The sequence below is a fragment of the Furipterus horrens genome, unplaced genomic scaffold (genome assembly GCF_987537825.1).
Source record: "Furipterus horrens unplaced genomic scaffold, mFurHor1.1.pri manual_scaffold_8, whole genome shotgun sequence".
In the NCBI taxonomy this organism is placed as follows: domain Eukaryota; kingdom Metazoa; phylum Chordata; class Mammalia; order Chiroptera; family Furipteridae; genus Furipterus; species Furipterus horrens.
Genome location: NW_028327178.1, coordinates 48,550,674 through 48,571,927, shown reverse-complemented (window position 1 = coordinate 48,571,927; position 21,254 = coordinate 48,550,674). Strand labels below are relative to the sequence as shown.

Genomic DNA, 21,254 nt, shown 5'->3' with positions numbered 1-21,254 from the left:
ATTTAATGAAAATTGTAGTTCATAAATAATTGTTTCATTATTGCTTAGACAAGGCGTTGAACACATATGGATCAAATGCCAGCATTTAGTATACTAAAATGAAGTTTTCTTTTTAACATTTGTTTGAATCTTCTATATTTTATTGTCCCCAAGTAAGCAATGCTTGACAGTGAATACAAAATGAGAGGCACTGTGAAAACTTTCCTTGTAAACTATCAAGCCTCCTAAAATGTATTGTTACTATTAATGTTTTGTATTAAATCTGTATATAAAATTTGACTCATCAATTCCACTCTTGTAATCTAAACTATAGAAATACTTGCATATGTGTGTAAAGATGGATACATTTTATCATTGCTTGGACTCATGAGAAATTGAAGAGAAATTGAAGTACCTGCCTACAGGATATTGGTTTATAGACATTGTGGTATATACCTAGAGTGAACTATTGTACAAACACTGAGAAAAGAATAAGGTATATCTGTATGTACAAAATTGGAGAAATAGCTAATTAAATTAATTGTGACTATATCATGTGATACCATTTGGGAAAAAAATTTAGGTTCATATGTATATTCATATCCATAGCTCCATGGCTATCTGTGCCCAGAGAAATGTTTGGAATAATATATCATCATTCTACTTTGCATATTTCTGTAATGTTTGAATATTTTACTTTTCAATCAAAGAAGGATCTAACCATCTCCAGAGCCCATGCTCATAAATTAAAGCTTATACTACTAGGAAGAGCCTTTGAGGTTATGAACATTCTCTATATGATCTGCACCTGAGGGGCCCTAAAATACATCTTTTTTTTTTCTCTACACATTTTATGTTTCCACTGAAGTCTTTCCCTTTAGTATTTAAGGAGGGAAAAAGGTCAGAATTGAACTGGGGCCGATAGAGAACCCCATAACTCATTCTAGAAGCTTCCTCTCTCTCTTTTAAAAAAAACATTTTAATTGAATTTATTGGGGTGACATTAATTAATAAAATTCATGTGTACAATTCTGTAATACATTTTCTCTATATTGTAGTGTGTGTTCACCACCCCAAGTCATGTCTCCTTCCATCACCTTTATCCCCTGTATACTCTCTTCTACCTCCCCCCACCCCCATTTCCTCTGGTAATTACCAAACTATTGTCTGTGTCTATGAGGGTTTTTTAATTTGTTTTGTTTTTGTTTTTGCTTAATCACTTCACCTTTTCTCCCAGCCACTTCTCTTAACTGGCCAAAAAAACCAGACTACCCAGTGGTCTTTTCAGTGCTTTGCAGTATCCAGCTGAGCCTCTAGATGGTGCATTGGTAATTTAAAATGTAGAGACAGATTGAAAAGAAAGGAAGGAATAAGGCAAAAGCTGAAGTCCAGGAGTGAGGGAGATCTATATCTGAGTGGATATTAAACTTGGAGTGGCTCTATAATTTTGCTTCAAATGACCCTTCACATGACTTCCTACCTTCAGGTCCATTTATTTTCATATTCTACCCTCACTTTTCACTTTTCTTTGCCCCACCTTTTCCTGCTTGCCTTTCATTACAGCCCAGCATTTGTCCAGCTCTCTCCTCCCTGCTGGTTTTCAGCTTTCTCATAGTCATGTACACCTCTTTCTATTCACCTTTTCATCAGTAAGTCGCAAAATTCTTCACCTAAATCTCAGAGCAAGACCCTTCACCAGGGAAGCTCTCTTTGGTGACTACTTAGGTGAAATCTATAAGATCTGTCTCCTTTCCCTCAGCACTCACATGGTTGTCACTGGACAGGTGCCTGATGAGTGTCTTCCAGATACAAGAGATGCACACTTGTGTACTGATTACATGATTTTTTCCTTCTTTTTGCCCAATAGATTTTAAGCCCTAAAAAACTTGTCTAATCGTGCACTGCTATCACTTAACTTTTAGGATAGTAGCATGTACCTAGGAGTAATGAACAAGTACCACAAGAAAGGGTTCAAATTGTATATCTGAAAATTCAAAAAGGGTTTTTTCTTTCAGTTTTAGTCCCACTTGTGTCTTGGAAGGTGATTATGATTTCCGCTGTGATGCCTGTCTTCTGGGCTATGAAGGACAATATTGTGAGAGGTATGTTGTGGATTTATCACATGGAAATTGCTGGGCACATCTGCTCCTTTCATATTATAAGACATGTTTGCTAAAGTGATTTGAGAATTATTATCAGTTTGGTTGTACATTATTGATATTTCAAAACAAAATTTCCTATGTATAATATTAAGATAAGTGAATGCAATTCCTGTGACCATCTCATCTTCCTTTTAGAAAACAAAATGTAAAATGAGATAAGAGGGCCTATGTGCTTTGCATTTCTTTTGGCAGAAATGATTATTGTCCTTGGGCAAGAGCTGGTTTTTGTATGAACTTACTGGTATTGATACTGTTGTCTCTACCTGCATATTTTCCTTTCTATAGGTGTTCGTCAGGCTATCATGGGAACCCTCAAATGCCAGGTGGCACCTGCCAGAAGTGTGACTGCAGCCCACATGGCTCTGTTCACCGTGACTGTGACCGTAGGTCTGGGCAGTGCATCTGCAAGCCAGGGGCCGCGGGGCTCCAATGTGAGGAATGTGAACCCAGGCATATTCTGGTGGAAAGCAGTTGTATTTGTGGGTATTTCCTTTCCTTCCTAAATGTTTAAAAGTGGTTTTTCCTTTCAAATTTGTCCTATTACTGTGCTCTATGATGTCAGCAGGATAAAGTTTTGTTTTGACCAAGTATATATTGCCATTGTATCTGCCAAACTGAACTTTTCAGGTGTGTTTGGAGCTGAGGCAGAAGGTTCTAGGATAAGAGCATTTATCTCTCTAGCACTGTAAGTAACACAGTAATTCCAGCTTCATTGTTTATCTGCATTAATAGTCCCTTAATGGAGCCCAGTGTCAGTCAGTGCAGAGAGGGACTGCCAATGTGGGTTGCATTTGTGTTACCCAGATTTCACTGATGGCTTCAGCTCGCAGCTGTTGTGGAGACTTTTTCCAGTTCTGATTTACTTTACTAGCAAGTAGTTACCTGCAGATGTCTTCTTAGTGGTTCAAGGGGGAAGCTAGGAAGGAAGTAATGGCAGGATCATGGCATTCAAGAGATTTTCTGCTTTTGTTTATGTGTTTGTTTTCAGCAAAAACATTCCCATTATTTTCCCCAGTCTCCTTCATTTGTATCTGCAGACTAACTGGGGAGATGACAGAACAGGCACCCCAAGGAAACACATTTGGAATTCATTGCCATTGGTCCAAGTCAAAGACGAGCAGGTGCACTGTAAAGTTTGGAGCAGTGCAACAAAACATGCATCAGGCCTGCATCCACTCTGGGATCAGTTCTTTCTTTCTTTGTGACCCTGAAGAAGTTACTGATCTGCTCTAAGTCTTTTTTTTTTTTTTTTTTACATTTTTAAGTATATTTTATTGATTATGTTATCACAGTAGTCCCAATTTTATCCCTTTTGCTCCCCTCTGCCCAGTACCCTCCTTCCTCCAGCAATTCCACCCCCCTTAGTTCATGTCCATGGGTCATGCATATAAGTTCTTTGGCTTCATCCTTTCCTATATTATCCTTAACTTCCCCCTGTCTATTTTGTACCCACTAAATATGCTTCTTAATCCCTGCACAATATCCCCATTTCTCCCCCTTCCACCTCCCAGCTGATAACCTGCCAAATGATCCCCATACCTATGATTCTGATCCTATTCTGGTTTGCTTAGTTGAATTATGTTTTTACTTATACAGTTGTTGATAGTTGTGAGTTTGTTGTCATTTTAGTGTTCATAGTTTTGATCTTCTTTTTCTTAAATGAGTGCCTTTACCACTTCATACAATAATGGCTTGGTGATGATGAACTCCTTTAGCTTTACCTTGTCTGGGAAGCACTTAATCTGCCCTCCCATCCTAAATGATAGCTTTGCTGGATAGAGTAATCTAGGTTGTAGGTCCTTGTTTTTCATCACCTTGAATACGTCTTACCAGTTCCTTCTTGCCTGCAAAGTTTCTTTTGAGAAACCAGCTGATGTTCTTATAGGTACCCATTTGTAGGAAACTCTCTGCTTTTCTCTTGCCGCTTTTAAGATTCTCTTTTTATCTTTCACCTTTGGCGTTTAAATGATGACATCTCTTGGTGTGGTCCTCTTTGGGTCTAGCTTGTTTGGGACCCTCTGTGCTTCCTGGACTTGTATGTCTATTTTCTTAACCAAATTTGGGAAGTTTTTCTTTATTATTTTCTCACATAAGCTTTCTATTTCTTGCTGTTTCTCTTCTCCTTCTGGAACTCCTATGATTCAGATGTTGGCATGTTTAATGTTGACCCAGAGGTTCCTAAGCCTCTCCTCATTTTTTTCAATTCTTGTTTCCTCATTCTGCACTGGTTGACTGTCTTTTTTCTTCCTTATGTTCCAAATCATTGATTTGAAACCCAGTTTCCTTCCCTTCACCATTGGTTTTATGTGGATTTTTCTTTGTTTCATTTAGCATAGCCTTCACTTCTTCCCCTATGCATCTGCTGTACTCAAGCATATCTGTCAAGCCTGTGAGCACCTTTATCACCAGTGTTAGGAATTCTGCATCTGTTAGGTTGGCTATCTCTTTATCACTTAGTTCTCCCACTAGAATCTTGATCTGTTCCCCCTTTTGGGCCATACTTCTCTGTCTTCTCATCTTGACAGGCTCCTGTGTTTGTTTGCCTCTGTGTCTTAGGTAGAGCTGTCACTCCTGTTACATTGTAAGGGGTAGAGCCTTAGGTATTCATCAGTACATGGTGACCTGTTTCACTGCATTTTGGTGCTGTGTGTAGGGGAGGGGTCAGAGAGGGAACAATACTGCTTGGTTAGCACTTGCCTCTTTTCCAGGTACTTCTCCCACTTTGTATGGGACTGGTGTTTCTCTAGTTGTTGCCCTGACTGTCATTCCCAAAGTGGGTGGGTCTACGGATGTTCTAGGATCATGGGGACCCTTTAAACAAGCGGACTCCACGGAGAGACTGGCATTTTCTGCCTTCGCCCCAACCCCCACTGGTTTGCACAGTAAGAAGCAATGAGGCCCGATTTTCCCTGGCACTAGGACCGTGAGCTACGCAGTCTGGTCATGGGCTAGAAATGCTCCCAGGTGTCCCTCCCCACTTTCTAAAACGTGTGACTGCGCTTTCCTCCGGCCTATCACTGCCACCGCTGCTGCCGCCACCACACTGCATCCTCTCCACTCCGGCTCTGCCCCTCCTACCTGTCTGGATGAGTATTTCTTCTTTATATCTTTGTTTGTTGGACTTCCATGCAGCTTGATTTTCTGGAACTACTGGTTTTCTCTAGTTTCGAGGTACTTGTATTCCTTTGTAGTTTTGGAGGGAGACCCAGCGTGTCTGTCTAGGCCTCTATTTTGACCGGAAGTCATTGCTCTAAGTCTTAGTGTCATCATCTGAGAATAGGCGTGTAGTATTTTCTGCTTACCTCCCATTGCACAGCTGGTGTGAGAATGTCGTTCCTAGAGGGCTTGTAGTGCACTTTTACCTCATTATGATTTTCTGTTATTACTGCAAAATGGCTAATGCATACCTATGGGAAAATGTGCAGACCATTTTGCATAAATTTTAACTTTCTTTTTCTTTTAGCTTGTGATGATGAATGTGTAGGTGTGCTGCTGAGTGACTTAGACAATATTGATGACACCATTCTTTCTGTGAACCTCACCAGCATTGTCCCTGTCCCATATGGAATTTTGTCAAACCTGGAAAATACAACTAAATATCTCTGGGTAGGTACTGGTAATACAGAGATGGAAAAAACATGTGTCATTGAAAAATGTGAAGTTGGTCTGGAGAGTCTGCCCTCCCCACCTCCTCTTATCCCCAGTGTATACTGCTGGGAAGTGTCCAGCCTTCCCATCTCATTATCCAATGCTAACTTGTTTTACCGTGGGATGACTTTAATTGTTTAGGAGATATTCATTAAATTTCTTTTTATAAATTCTACCCTACCCCATGGTCATTCTTCACCTTGTGGAGTAAGACAAAGTCTACTCGCTCCTATGAAAAACTTTGGGTATGTGAAAATAGCTTTCCTAATACAAATATAGGAAATAAATCTGGATGGTATATTCTTTAATGTTGGAATATGCTAAAGATAACTATTTTCTGTAAATGTATTATTCTTAACTGGAGTTTTAGGGCACAAATGTTCCTTCATCATGGAAGATTAAGTGAAAATTTCTGAGGCAATATCAGTTTTGTGTTTAGTCAAACAGGATCTGAGTCCAAAAACAAAAGGTGAAAACTTAAGGGATTAACTTAATAGACAACATTCTACTCTAGTATTGCTAGTATTTTTAATGTTAATTAGAAAAAATATGATTCATAATTTTGCTTTAAACCTATACATTAGAATTTGAGATAATTTACTGTGTCAAGGACAGTCCTTTTTTAGTTAAAAACTTTTCTTAGACTAAACATTTTCTTAGGCCAGTATGCTTGTGTGTGTGTGTGTGTGTGTGTATGTTTTAAATTTTTAAAAAATAGGAAAGAATGAAATGCCTTTTCCACTCACTATAGACTATAGACCCAATAGATAAATACTATTTTTTTAAATCACTGTGGGCCCCAGACATATAACTATATTTTAAATTTCTCAAATGAGAAAAACTGTTGATTTAAATTTTAACATTTTTTTCCATTTTATTGAATTTATCGAGGTGACAAAATTTTACAGGGTTTAGGTACACAATTCTACAACACATCATCTATACACTGTATTGTGTGTTTACCACCCAGAGTCAGGTCTCCGTCCATCACTATATCCCCCCTGTACCTTCTTCTGCCTCCTGTCACTCACCACACTGCTGTCTGTGTCCATGAGTTTCTCTCTCTCTCTCTCTCTGTCTCTCTCTCTCATTTTTTTGTTCAATCCCTCCAGCCCCACCACAACTATAAGCCTGCTCTCTGTCTGTGAGTCTGTCAAATTTTAACTATTTTTGGATTATTTGCTCCCATTTAAACCACTTGTCAATTCCTTTAAATAACTTTTTGTGCTTATGTAAAGCAGACAGTAGGTTAAGAATGTAAACTCTTAACTGTTTTTATTATCTACACAGCAACCTTGGACAAGTAACTTAGCTAGCCCCCCCCAACCCTGAATAATAATATAGCCACTTTATAGGGTTGCTATAAGGTTTAAATACAATCATACAAATAAAAAATTAAGAGAGTTGGCATAAATTAAGCACCTAGTTGTTAGTAATTATAAAGACTTTTTTTACTTAATACTTTTGTATTTTAACCTAGTAAGCTTTTTAAAGTAAGTTTTTTAAGGTGTGAAAATTATGGTTAAAATTGATGTGACTCTGGTATTGAAATTAAGCCAGACTCACCTAAGAACAGCAGCAGTATCAGATTCTGCACAACACACCAGACTAAATTCATATCTATATAAGAAATATAATGCAAAAGATGGCAGATGGGAACATGTTGCTATAATTAAAACTTAAGTAAATGTCATTCATTTTATTTTTAATGAAATTTCAAGGAAAAAAGAATTTCTGTGAACAAAATAGTTAATAACAAGTGAATGAGAACATTTACATTGAAGCATTGTGGTTTGTTTTCTTCATTCTTTGTAGGAATCTTTATTAAAAGAAAATACGCAAAAGGAACTGGTAAAAATTCAACTTGAAGGTGTTACAGAACAAACAGATGACCTGCAAAGGGAGGTAAATTCTCCACCTAAAGGGCTCACTTCCCACCCAGGCTTTGTGAGCAATTGCACTGGGGCTGTCCCAAAGCTTCTGAGTAGGTCAGGGCAGCCTCTTCCTCTCAGGAGCTGTGCTCTGGGTACCTTATGATCAAATTGGTTTTAACATTGCCAGTTTTTATGTCTTAGTAAGAAAGGCTCCTGACTTAATTTCTATTGTCATCTCTGCTGAGGGAGCAGTTGGGCATTCACCGTGCCACTCAACCATCATTTTCTCCTGTGAATCAAGGGGTGGGTGGGATTGAAAGACCCCTGAAATTGCTTCCTTCTCCTAAACTTGCTTCATGAACTGAGCACCTTGTTAGCATGGTACTCAGAGGCACTTCATCCAACATCAGGACCGCTGACTCAGCTCACTGGGCAGAGCCAGCACAGCCCAGAGCTCCTGGTGTTTGTGCAGCATCCAGGCTTCAGGCTGCGTGCTTCTGATTTTATCACTTTCAATGGCAAATGAACTTATTCTGAAGTCAGCATAGAATTATTTGTCTTTTTATCCATGTCAGACGAATGGTTTTGAGTAACCCTAAAAAGAATTTCCTCATCCATAGATAGTGAGGGAGAGCCTATTGTGAAACTTATAATGTTCACTTATGAATTTCATGTGCACATGCAAATGCATATATGTACTTAGATATGTATATGGTAGTATATCTATATATATGTATATACTTAGATATGTATACAATAGTGTATATTTACATATATGTAGCTACTCTTTTTCTTTCAACATCTACACATATACACAGTGATGCACCCTACAAAAAGTATTAGTTTGACTCCTGTTAATTTAGAATTAATGATGATTTGGAATGAGTTTAAAGGTTTAAGTGTGGGCTCTAAGTACCTCAGTGAGCAAACATTTGGTAGGAAGTGATAAGCTGATTAAATAAATTTTCTCTATTCATTTAAGAAAATTCTCTTTGGGTTTTGACTACAAAACACTTTCTGACCTAGTCTGAGTTACTTTACATTCCTGGAAATTACAAACAACCTTTCCTTTTACAAATTATACCATTCCTAATAAAAACAATAGCTGAGGGAAGCTAAGTCTCAGCCCTTGGGCTGCCAACTTTACAGACATCAAATTTAATCTTCATAAATTCCTATGAGGTAAGTGTTATTATTACCACATGTTATGAGGCTAGAAGATGTTACAGACTGGGTCTCCAGGTTGGCAGAATTGGGCCTAAAACCCAGTTTATCTGACTCCATGTTCTTAACTCTTCAATTAAGTTCTCATGGTCAATAAAAATTAGTAAGATTTTTCTTTCTATATTCTGTATACACTCGGGTTCTAAAGTGAATAGAGTCTTCACCATGGAGACACTGGAAAAGTGTGTCTTTTAATACCCAGTTAGGCTGCTTTAAAAAAATATACCATCTTTTCTCACACAGAATGAGCAGTAAAGTATTTTATCAATCACTTAGTCAATTTCCAATCCCAAAATATTAACCTTGGCTTATGCGATAGTGTACAACTTTACTCTGTATTCTGGAACATATTTTATTATTTAAAAAATACAACTTGAATATCAAAGCTTGCATATTATTCAAAGTCAAACTAACATGAGATCTTTATTTTCTATCAGCTCACTAGAGTGTTAAGAAGTAGCCAGCATGTGGCCAGGGCAACTGAAAGAATCCTCAACAAGAGTCAGGATCTGATGACACTTACTGAGAAACTGAAGATAAGCATTCAAGGTAGTGTGTTCCGTGTCCAGTGCAGGGAGTCTATGCTTATTTGGAAGGAAAAGTTCAGTCTATCAAACACATGAACAGATGTGTATGACTCCCACTTGACTACCAGAGCCGAAGGACTGGGCTGTTCCATAGTTTGGGGATCCTGATGTGTCCAGTCTACAATCTTTCACTGAGAGTTTTATCTTAAAAAAAAAATATGTCTCCTTTTTTATTTTCTATATTATGCATTACACTTAAGCCCTAAGTATCAAGTAAATGTGGTACCTCTCCATCTGTCATGAATTTATCAAATTCACACTTACTAAATGGAGCACAGGGTGCCAAATCATGATCCAAGGTCCAACTTACATTTGCTTCTGACTCTGTAGGCTCTTATCTGGGGCACATGTTTGTATGGGGGTGAGTGTCAGTTTAAGGTCACTGCAGGCCTTTTGACCAAACAAAATGTTGCTAGGGGAGCAATGCCACAGGAGTGGCTGATTTAACTCTCAACTCCAGTCCTCTGCCCACGGTATGAGCTGATGCCATTTGGAGCTTCAGTGTGGTCTCAAAGGGCATCCACAATATTATAGTAATTCAGTCACTATTCAATTGGTCTAATTTGGCTTTTAGATTACTATTTTCGATTTTCTGGTCACAAGAAATATATTTTTGATCTTCTTTTCGGATTATTGTTTGAAGGCATAAGGAGTACAGAATCCAATGCAAATCAGACTCTATAGGGAAAAAAATAAGGAAATTATTAGAACCAATAATATGCCTAATAAAAAGAGTAGTATCAAGTATTGGTGATTCATTCACGCAGTAAATATTTGTCGAGCAGCTTTTATGTGCAAATGTCTGTGCCAGGTGCAGGAGATGCTGAAGTAAACCCAATGGCCACAGCCTTCTCTCTTACAGAGTGTCAAATAAACCAGTAATGTCAAGTCTATGAGTGTTTTAATAGGGGATGTCCAGAGTGCATTGGGATATACAGCCCAGCCAGGCTGGCTTGGAGGTTCAGCCATTTCCAGTGAACAGAGCAGGCCTCACTGAAGAAGGGCCTAAGTTTTTCATTTTAGTACTGTCCACTTTTGAGAAACTTATTAAATGATTGATGAATTTTCCCCATAGAAATTATTGAAAAGGCAACAACTCTAAATCAGACCTGGGATGAAGATTTCCAGCTACCCAGCTCTACTCTTCAGAATATGCAAAAGAATATTACATCTTTGCTGGAAACCATACGGAAAAGACATTTCACGCAGTTGCACCAAAACACCACCCTTGAACTGAAGTAAGTCCTTAGGTACCATTAATGACACAGCCCATTAGAGGACAGAACATCAGTGCTGAAGGGGGAGACGGCATGTGGAGGAGTGGAAAGAAAGCTCTCACGGCGGGCGGGGCGGGGGGGGCAGTGCGCGGAATGTCATAAGAGGTGAGTGGTGCCATATTGTGAAGTAAATGAAGAGATGGTGCCATCTCCTCCAAATCAATAAAACTGTAATCAATGTTGATATCTCTATATTTGTGCTATTCTGTCATAAGTTTTGTTTCTCTGTGTCTCTGGAACAACATTTTATTGTATTTATTGAAGATCAAGTATAATGTGATAAACTCCCATGGAAGAAAATATAATCAGTGGTTATTACTTGTGCTATAAAGTCTTAAGGCAGATAGAAATTATGCCAAAATAATTTAGCTTAGTTATGCAAACTAATTGAAAACCAAAGTGTAAAATAACAGATCACAAAGAATTATTAGACATGGTCACCAGGAGCTTATAATTTTCTTAGTATCTTCACACAGTTATTTCTCGATGTATATAGCACAGGCTGTCTTTTTTCCAGGTTGTGATAGATATCCTAAATACTGGCTTACTTACACAATGCTCTATTTTCTATGGTGTGATATTTAAACTATTTTTAATCTATTTTGCTATTTTAAACAATGTTGTCATGTTCATCTTAAAAATCTTTTTCTATATTTCATATTGTTATCTTATTAAGGTGGACATTAAGAAGTGAAACCATTCAGCCAAAAATTTTGAGCATTTTGAGGATTCCTGACTTGCATTTCCAAAATATTTACTAAAAGATTTGTTTAAAATGATATGTATGTCTACTGGCAACACATTGGAGAGTTAGTCAAGCTTACATCTTTTTTCATTACTGAATAAGATTTTTGACGTTCTTAATTTGTCATGTGAAAAACAAAAGGAGGGACTTACTGTTGGATGGGCTAGGAGAATGAGAAGTCCAATTACTAGAGCATTAGTTAGGGTCTGGAGGGTCCTGAGAGAACTATGAATCAAAAGCCTTGAGGAGAGATCAGAGGAGGTGAGAACCCAAGAAGCAGGGAAGGGAGCACTTCCTCTGTAAAGGGAGGGTGCAGGCTCACTTCTCTTATTCTGTCCTGTGATGGTCTTTGCCCCCGTGTGAGGTAGGGGAGAACGCAGCTGGGGAATCTGAGGCCTGGAGACTGTAAGTAACTTGCCCAAGGGTTAAACCTCAAGGGATAGTCTGAAACCTGTCCATAAACCTAAGCCTGTGTGACTATAAACACTGTTATTCTCCAGCCCCAAACAGAAGGAAGTGCCACTTGAGACCAAGTCCCTTAAAGATGGGTGGCGGAACTTGGATCATTAGGTCAGAGGCCATGCTGCTACACTTACACTAGATTATAATCATGTTTCCCTAACTTAACCTTTTACCAGCATCATCCCTTACCTGAAATGCATGGCACACCTGAAATGGGTGGTGTGGGGAGCAAGGGAGGGAAAGAGCTCACACCTCCATTTCCATCTTTCCAGGCCATCTACTCTTGAGGTGGCCATCACAGACTCAGCTGCGCTGTTCTCTGCTTCCTACTTTTCCTTAGCTCCCACTGCCTCTCAGATAACGGAAATGCTGTATACTTGATTCCAGCCCACACCCTTCCACTCCCCACACTCCCCCACCCACCCATCTCCCACTCGTCCTGGGCTCTCCGGCTCCACCCAGTGCTTCCTACCCAGGTGTGTATCTCATTTGCTTATTAAAGATGGAGATTCCCTGGAGATCCCCAGAAGTCATTTTGGGGGACCGTCTTCTCGCACCATTACTTTTCCACAGTCAGTTCATTCATTTACTCATTCATTTACCAAAATGAGCTCTCAGTGGCAGATATTGTGCTAGGAGTTGGGGACACAAAGGAGAATCATAGAGATTGTTTTTCCCACTAGGATCTCGTAACCCAATCAGGAAAAGTTCATTTTCTGAATAGCATTTAAGAGGAAGGGGAGAAGGCAGGGACCCTCTACCACCCCATTGCCCTTGGTGCCCCTGACTCTCCTCCCCTGCTAAGACCTCTGTCAGTGTTGGTCCTGTGTTTTTATTTAGAAGAAAGTTATTAATGAGATTGCTGCTCTCTTTTTAATTTTCTAGTTAAATTATTATTAAAGAGATCTTTTATTTTAAAAATTAGTTTAAAATATGTTTTCTGGCCTCTAATTTTTTATTTTCTATAGACAATCCCTATTCCTAGGCTATTTCAAATTTTATGGATTGTTTTGGGAATTGTTTATCAGCTTTTAAATGATAATCCTTAGAAAATTGGTAATTTATGCAGAAATATGGCAATCCTATTTGTGGGAATATTTAGCACACAAATCAGTTGCTTATCATGCTTGTGTCAGGGTCCCCAGGACTGCTGTCACATTCAGTTTCACTAGGACACTCAGGACTCAGCAGATAGTTTTACTCAAGGCCAGTATATGTTATGGCAACGTATTAAAGATGCACAACTGGGTCAGGAAAGAAGACACGGTGGAATCTTGAGGTATCCATATAAGCTTCCCGATGTTCCCTTTCCTTGGGGGCACAGAGAGCACCCTTCCCCCAGCTATGAAAGTGCAGCAGCACATGGGTGATGTTTCTGCCCAGAGAAACTCATTAGAGGCTCAGCATTTATGTTTTTTACTGGGCATTGGTTTAATAGCACCCTCTGCCTCACATGAGCCCAATTCCACACTCACAGAGGGAAAGCAAGTTTTCAACATAAACCACATTGTTTGCACAGACAGTGGAGGCAGTGAGACACTCTTATCAGTTAGGTAACAGTGGAATGCTCTGCAGACCTTGCAGTCAGGCCTTTCAAATGACAGCCTTCTCCTGCCCACCATGTTACCCTTTGCTGCACACTATAAAATTAGGTGTGGATATGCAAAAATTTCTTCTGCCCTCATTTCAATGGTAGCAGCTTTGTTATTCATTTACTTACTATGTGGACCATTTATATTTATAGGTCTGCTAAAGATTTATTGTCACAAATTCAGAAAAATTACCAGAAGCCACAGAATAAGTTGAAGGTGATAAAAGAAACAGCAAGCAGCCTCCTTTCAAAACACAATAATGAACTGCAGGCAGCAGAAGACCTCATGAGGGAAGCAGAGGCAAAGATGCAGGAAAGCAACCGCCTGCTACTCATTGTCAATGCCAACCTACAAGAGTTCAATGTGAGTCTCAATAGCTCTCTCCTCATTTAAGCTAGTAACCAACTTCTCCAATGTAAGTACTACTATTTTTAGCTTCTTAAAAAATGAGCCCCATTACTAACCTCAGCACATAGCATCAGGCACCAGTGTTTGGAAACTGACTTGCTTTATAAAATATCCTTAAAGGTGATTTTTGCTACAGGATAAAAAGCTGCTTGTTCAAGAAGAACAGAACTTGACCTCAGTGCTAATCGCCAAAGGAAGAAGATTGGTAGGTGCTGCCACTGCACGTGCAAAGGTGGCACAAAGTGCTCTAGCAGTAAGTTACAACTCAACATAGCCACAATACAGTTTCCAAATAATCTTCACACTTCCCATATATATGCACACACATTACATTGTTGAAAATGCATATATATTCACAATATTGATGTCTCTTGTAGCAGTTAGAGCATCACCGGGATGAGCTACTTTTATGGACTGCCAAAATCAGGCACCATGTGGATGATCTGGTCATGGAGATGTCCAAAAGAAGAGCTCTTGACCTTGTCTATGGAGCTGAGGATCATGCAGCTGAGCTCCAGAGACTAGCAGGTGCTCTGGACAGGTGAGACCACATTTAACAGGAATTCCAGAGGTTGTGATCCATTCATCAGAGGGAATAAAAATGGCTATCTTGATCGCAATGTTGAGTCACTCTTTTTTGTCTAAAAGCAAAAATTCCTGTTTTGTTTACATGGTAAGGAGGATTTCTTCCCATGTCTCATAGCATAGTTGACCATCACATAAAGGTATGATGGAGAAATGAAAACTTAACCAAATGTGCACTAAAGCAAATACAATGCTGTAATATCAAATCATCAAGGCCTTGTTAAGCATCTGAGTGCTCAGATCTTTGTTAGGTTACATGTGGACAGAACAAGGATATTAGCTTCTTTACATATCTTACCATTTTAGAGTTTATGCTTTGACTGGTTTTATGCATGGATGGAGGTTGTGGTTGCCCACACTAGACCAGTAGAAGTGTTGGGACACTCTCAAATCTTGAAAGATATCATCCGAAATTGTTTTCTACTGCCTGAAGTTCTACTGTAGTATTACAATAATTTAAACTTATATTTTTAAATATTTGTTCTCACTTGTAAAGGTGTCTTTTAAGTGAGAAGCACAAGGTCATGCCAGTGGTTCCCAAACTTGTCTGCACATTGGAATAACCCGGGGAACTTCAAAAACACTGATGCTTCTGTCCCCTACTCCTCCCACCCCTGCTCAAAGATTCTGACTTAATTCATCTGGGTTGTGCTCTGGGCTTTCTTATTACTTTTTAAAAAAGATTCCTGGGTGTCCAAATGAGGGAACCAATGTTTTAGGCCTTATCAGTGATTTACACAATATTGTGAGTGAACTGGTAAATTCGTTTACTTAAAATGTGTTATAAATTATGGGTGGAAAAAGTCTGGACACACTGGGAATGTGTGTTCTTGTATGTTGGGCATGTTTTGTGGAAGGGGAAAAATAAATATCTTTCCAATTTGAGGAATGCTGCCATAAAAGATTAGATCACATAATGACAGCAATTAAAAATGATATAAGATAGAATATTGCATAAATTATGTGCTGCATTGAGCACTACTGCCTACAGATGCCACAGGAATCAGTAATAGAAAATGGAATTAGATACTCAATGTCTCTCTTTTCATCATCTTTCATAATTTTCCCCAAAATAAAACATTATTTTGACTATATACATAGCTAGAACAAAACATTTATTATTTAGTATGTATAGTAAAAGCAATTTGGTATGATACACAAAGTTAAATAACATTACCTTTTTCTAATAAGTCACCAAATTTTGCCAATCAAGTAGTAAGTAACAAGTAATAACTGTTGATATCTGGTATGGGAATCACCCAACTCAATAACCTTGAGAAGAAAATGAAGTGAGTTACACAGCAAGCAAAGATGTGTCGATTGTCAGATTTTATTTTCAAGATAGAGTGGCTGGATGAAATTGCACCATTACCAGTTGGCAAGTTCATAAATGACTTGCCCACTTGTGAGAGTGAAGTTCAGGTGATTGAAATACCATCTGATCTTCCTCCAAAACCTCTAGTGAATTTCATCAAATTGCTGTATACCACTTGAGGAATAAGATTCAGCGTCCTTATATGTGCTCAAGAAAGCTTTTTCAAAATTAACAATTGCCTTGCTGGAGTGATTACAATGAATGCAAACGCACAGTGACACCGCAGACTCATGCAAAGGGTTTAGATAGAGATCAAAAGATGTTGAGGGCAGCTGGAAAAAAACTGATGGGAAACAGCCATCCTGTCTTCTCTGGGTTAAAATTAAACAGCAATTCTTAGTGTTATTGTTACTTTGTGGTTACTGCTTCTTAAGATTGCTTTGGGAGTCGAAGGGGAATCCATATGTTGTTATTCCTTGATGATGATACTGTTGTAAGGGGGAAGAAACTAGGAGTCTTTTAAAAATAGTGAGCAAGTCCAATTTTAGTTTATAACACTTTTAACTATGCTGATTTCATAGTGGCCTTGGAAAAGTTAGATATGTGTCCCTGAATGAGACCAGTGCAACCCATGTCCATTCCAACATTCAGAGCCTGATTGAAGAATCAGAAAAACTGGCAAAAGACGCTCTCAGGACTGTGACTGAGGTGAACCTGGTAAGAAAGGTCCTGTGGGCCCCAGTGTGTACCTTCCTTTCCTGGGCACCATGCAAGATTGTTCCTGAAGGTGCTTGAGCAAAGACTCAGTGGCTTAAATTTATACTTGTCAGTGTTCTTTTCTGGTGGGATCAGTTTATGGCTTCTGTCATCATGTGATATGTTTTAATTTATTAAGGTCATAAATACTTCTTTATAAAGACTAGGGACTAGTGATATAAAAATATCACCATTTCTTATTCCAAAAATGATAATACTACTTAATATCTACTTGAGACATTTTTAAAAATTTTTTAAAATTACAGTTGATATTTAATATTATTTTAGTTTCATGTATACAGTATAGTGGTTAGATATTTATATAACTAACAAAGTAATCCCTCCAATAAATCTAGTACCCACCTGGCACAAAACATTTATTACAATATTGTTGGCTATATTTGCTAGGCTGTACTTTACATTCCTGTGACTATTTTGTAACGGTCAATTTTTGAGGCATCTTTTCTTACCTGTGGTAAAAGTATTCATGTAATGGTTGGTTTTTGTCTTTATATATTTAAAAATGCTTGTGTTCTTTCTCCTCACTCCTAAATTAAGACATATATTAGGCAAAAATTAGGGCAATTTAAACTCTCCCTACCTGTTATCTAGTTGACTTCCTTGTTTGGAATGAAATGGGAGGCTATTCTGATAGAGTCACCTTCCCATCCCCAGAAGGATTGCCCCATGCCCTTCAGTCACCAAGTTTAAATTGCCCTGTTTTCTAGTCCTCAGAATCCCTGGTGTCTAATGGGAAAGCAGCTCTCCAGCATAGTTCCAGATTTCTAAAAGAAGGCCAGAGCCTGCGCAGCAAGCATCAAGGTCAGCTTCCAGCTTGGACTGTGTTGATAAGAACACCTCTCTGAGCATACAGCCTTTCCTAGAGCAATTCGAAGTTTGACATTTCTTTTTTCACAATAATATTCCAATTTGCTATCGTATAAACATTACATAATTAAAAATTTTACTTTAGCAATACCTCTTCTTTTAATGTGCAGTACCCTCTAACCTTTCATAGACTCATCAAGTCTTCCTTAACAACCAGATCCACCACTCTGCTTTATCTTCTGAGCTTTTACTGTTCTTCACAGTGTTTGTCAGCTTACCTTTGATGTCATGTGCTCTTCTATTTGTCTCTTACTGTTTTACAGTTTCTTGAAGAGTTATATTATGTTTGATACTTCTTTTGCCATTTTCATAGGGCTAAAATAATGTTAGAGTCATGGTAGGTTCTCATTACATAGTTATTGAATTAAATTACAATTGATTTATCAAGTTAAGAAATACCAGTTCAGTTTAATTTTTCCTAAGACTTTCAGTAAGCAATTATTTGGCATATTTAAGAACTATCCAATAATACAATGGCATACACATAATAAAATGGCAGCAGAAATCTGTTGTGTAACAGAAACATACAGTTTTATAAGATATAGTGTATTTTCACCTTGATATATTCTAATATCAAGTCTTTTCCTAGAAAGTAAATAGTGGTCCATAAATAGTGCAAGCCCCTTTTAAATTACTTCTACATCTAGTCCTGGATCCCTCCCCAAATGTCTGAGCCAAGAGTATGGATATGTGCATATCTTTTTATTTCTCTGTGATTCATACAGTCTAGAATTTGTCATCTCACCACACAGAAAGTACACAATTCTCAATCATAAAGCATTAAACACAAACTCTAGCATCTGTCAGTGGGCTATGGTTTCAGGTTACACTACTAAAGGTACTTCATAGGCCGTGGAACAGTGACCTTCCTGGCAATCAAAGTTTTAGGCAGAACTGTCATATTCATGAAGGATTTTATCAATAATTTATTTGTTAACATGTATTTGGAATCTAACATGATTGTGTATTATGAACAGAAATTTCTGAAGTGAAAGCTTCGGTCCAACAGCTTTGATCAGACTTTAAGGAGGTTGAATTGAGCACTTGCTGGATGGTCAGAAGGGAGCAGAAAGCAGAGGGGAGGAGGAAACTAGGCAGGAGCCCATGTTTGGGGTTTTATAAACCAGAGGAGAAGGGTAGCCACAGTTTAAGTATAGATAAGAAATTAGTGAGTCTGATTAATACTGAGTAATTTAAACACAGTTCTCTACCTTGAGCTGGGTTCTAATCAAATTGGACATGCAATTTAAGAAGACGTATTAGTGAGAAGGGCAACAAGCAAAGTAGAAAAATGGTCAAGCAAGCTAAAAATGGAATTTTTATAATCAGGGATGCTAAGTGTTACTGGAAAAACTTTCAGTATTGGGGAAGTTCTCTGTAGAAAGCTGTCAATCTGTAGATGGGTCAAAGTGATGAAGAAAACTCACTTAGGCTGAAAGGGAACACTTTTTCCCCTTTAAATAGGTATCACATTGGAACTGAGAGAACTGAAAAGTACGGCAAACACATTTCAAGAAAATGCTGGTAAAATTACTAGGCAGACCAATGAATCACTCTTAATACTTAGAGCAATTCCTGAAGGTAAGTGGAAAGAGGGTTGATTTAATTAATGTCTTCTCATTGCAAAGCCATTAGGCATGAACACAAGGAAGTCCTGCCTCAGGTCTGATTAAGAACCCTCGCTGGAAATGAGACCAGGATTGATAGTTTTTACTTGCCAAGAAATATGACTTGGAAGTAAAGATCACTATTTTTTAATAAATTCAAAATTCAAAACACCTGAATTGAAATACTAGAATTATACTCTGAAAACAAAGTCTTAGAGTTTTTATGCTACCATATTGATTATTTACTTTAAAATGGGCTTGTGGAATCTAATGAACAAACTGAACTAACAAGCAAAATAGACAGATTCAGAGAGAGCAGGCTGACAGCTCTGGAGGGGATGGTCTTAGGGTGTGGAGGGATGGAGCAAAAAGGAAAAAGGATTCATGGACATGGACAGCAGTGTGGTGATTGCGGGGGCAAGGTAGGTATAAGAGGAATAAATGTTAATGGGAAAAATACAATAAAAATAAATTTAAAAATAAAAATGATTTTAAAAATGAGCTTGTCACATCCCTTAAGTGAAAGAAGTGTCATTCAAAGAAGTCAGCAAGTAAAAAAGCTGGAATGTTCTTGCTTTGAGAGTGTTAGAGTCATTATAAATGTAGGAAATTTAAAAATTCTTGCTTGGCAGTCTTCCTTCATGAGGTAATAAAGCATTCTAAAATAGATCATTTTAATATTGATGGTTTGGAAATGCAGTATTCATTAAAATTTTAAATAGGATAACTTTTTAAAAGTGTAATACAAATGAACTGTGCTCTGGTATGTTACTTACATTCTCTCAACCTTCTCTCTTTTTCTCAATAAGAACTTTTTAAAAAAGCCTTACAAGGTGCCCAAATATCTCTAAATTTCTATATGCTGGTTCACCTTATAAGCACGCAGATTACCTTGGGGAGCTGGGTTTGGGGCACTTTGGACTTCTTACCTTAAATCAGTGGAACATTTTCTGACCTGGATGTTTCTTCCTCTCCCTCTTTTTCTGAAGACACATGGTGTATCTTGATTAAACACTTAAAAATATGTTTTTTTATTTGGAAATAATTTCAAACTTGCAGAAAAGTTGTAAAAAAGAATAAAAGGAATACCCATATATTCTTTATCCAGCTTCTCCTAGTGTTAATATTTGCCCCATTTGTGATTAAAAACTTTAAAAATGAATACTAGTCCCTTTTTAAAATAAAATCATCATCCAGATTTTTTAGAAAAACTAAATTCTAGTTTATTGTAAGTGACCATTTAGTCTTGTTTCTGGTATCATATCTAGCAGCCAGTTGATGTAGTGAAAAAAGTACCACTTCCTCTAGCCTGAGACAGGTCAATCCCACCTGCACATTTAAATTCCCAAACCTTCTTCTGACATGGGATGATTTGAAGAATGTGTTTAATGACTATGAAGATGGAGTTGTAGAAAAAAATACCAAAATAAGAAGTTTAGTGTTTTAATATGTAATATCCTGAGCATGACAATTAGCAGCTGCTTTTATTGTCTCATGTGTATTGAAATCACATTTGAATACAGTGAAATTTTACCAAAAATTATTTCATTTATCCCTAAAAGGGAGCAGTAGAGCATATGACAAGCAGCCTTAATGTTGCCATTAAAAAGAAGTCTCATTTTATGGTGTGTATGCTTGCATATGAATTTATTTCAGGTGTCAGAGACAAAGGAACCAGAATCAAAGAGGTGGCCATGTCTGCCAATCAGAGCGCTGCGAGCATGCTAAAGAATGTTGTAGGGTTGAGTCAGAAGCTGTTGAATGCATCGATGGACCTGTCCAGGGTCAATGCTACATTATGGGAAACAAATGAACTTCTCTGGGATTCCTCAATGACCAGTATGTCACAATCTCCCTTTCCATTAAGAAAATCGGCATCGTGTGATTTTGAGCTTGCCAAGTGCACAATGGTGCCTTGTTCACAAACAGCATTCCCCCCAAAATAAAAGTGCACTAACATCTGTATTTGCATTTATAAAGAAAGAGAAAGGCCTTTGGTAATGCACGGTGCTGGTGCACTTTTTACATATGTACCAAAATTTCAAGGATTTGATAATTAGGATATTCTTCTTTATCCAGTGCCATTAGTATTGACCAGTTCATTGTTTTGTGTCCTTCACTAAAACCCTGCCAACTTTCTTGCCA

General features: G+C 38.0%; 1 protein-coding gene across 1 annotated transcript in view; it reads left to right on the top strand.

The window, feature by feature from the left end:
• The window catches only part of LAMA1 (laminin subunit alpha 1), a 158,576-nt gene that overhangs the window by 85,921 nt on the left and 51,401 nt on the right, over nt 1–21,254 (top strand). The window contains exons 31-43 of the mRNA XM_090285005.1: nt 1,995–2,081; nt 2,427–2,620; nt 5,605–5,747; nt 7,605–7,694; nt 9,325–9,436; nt 10,550–10,712; nt 13,703–13,913; nt 14,095–14,211; nt 14,336–14,499; nt 16,440–16,575; nt 17,343–17,436; nt 18,967–19,083; nt 20,766–20,948. Coding sequence (XP_090141131.1) covers nt 1,995–2,081; nt 2,427–2,620; nt 5,605–5,747; nt 7,605–7,694; nt 9,325–9,436; nt 10,550–10,712; nt 13,703–13,913; nt 14,095–14,211; nt 14,336–14,499; nt 16,440–16,575; nt 17,343–17,436; nt 18,967–19,083; nt 20,766–20,948 — 1,811 coding nt within the window. The remainder of the gene's footprint in view (nt 1–1,994; nt 2,082–2,426; nt 2,621–5,604; nt 5,748–7,604; nt 7,695–9,324; nt 9,437–10,549; nt 10,713–13,702; nt 13,914–14,094; nt 14,212–14,335; nt 14,500–16,439; nt 16,576–17,342; nt 17,437–18,966; nt 19,084–20,765; nt 20,949–21,254) is intronic.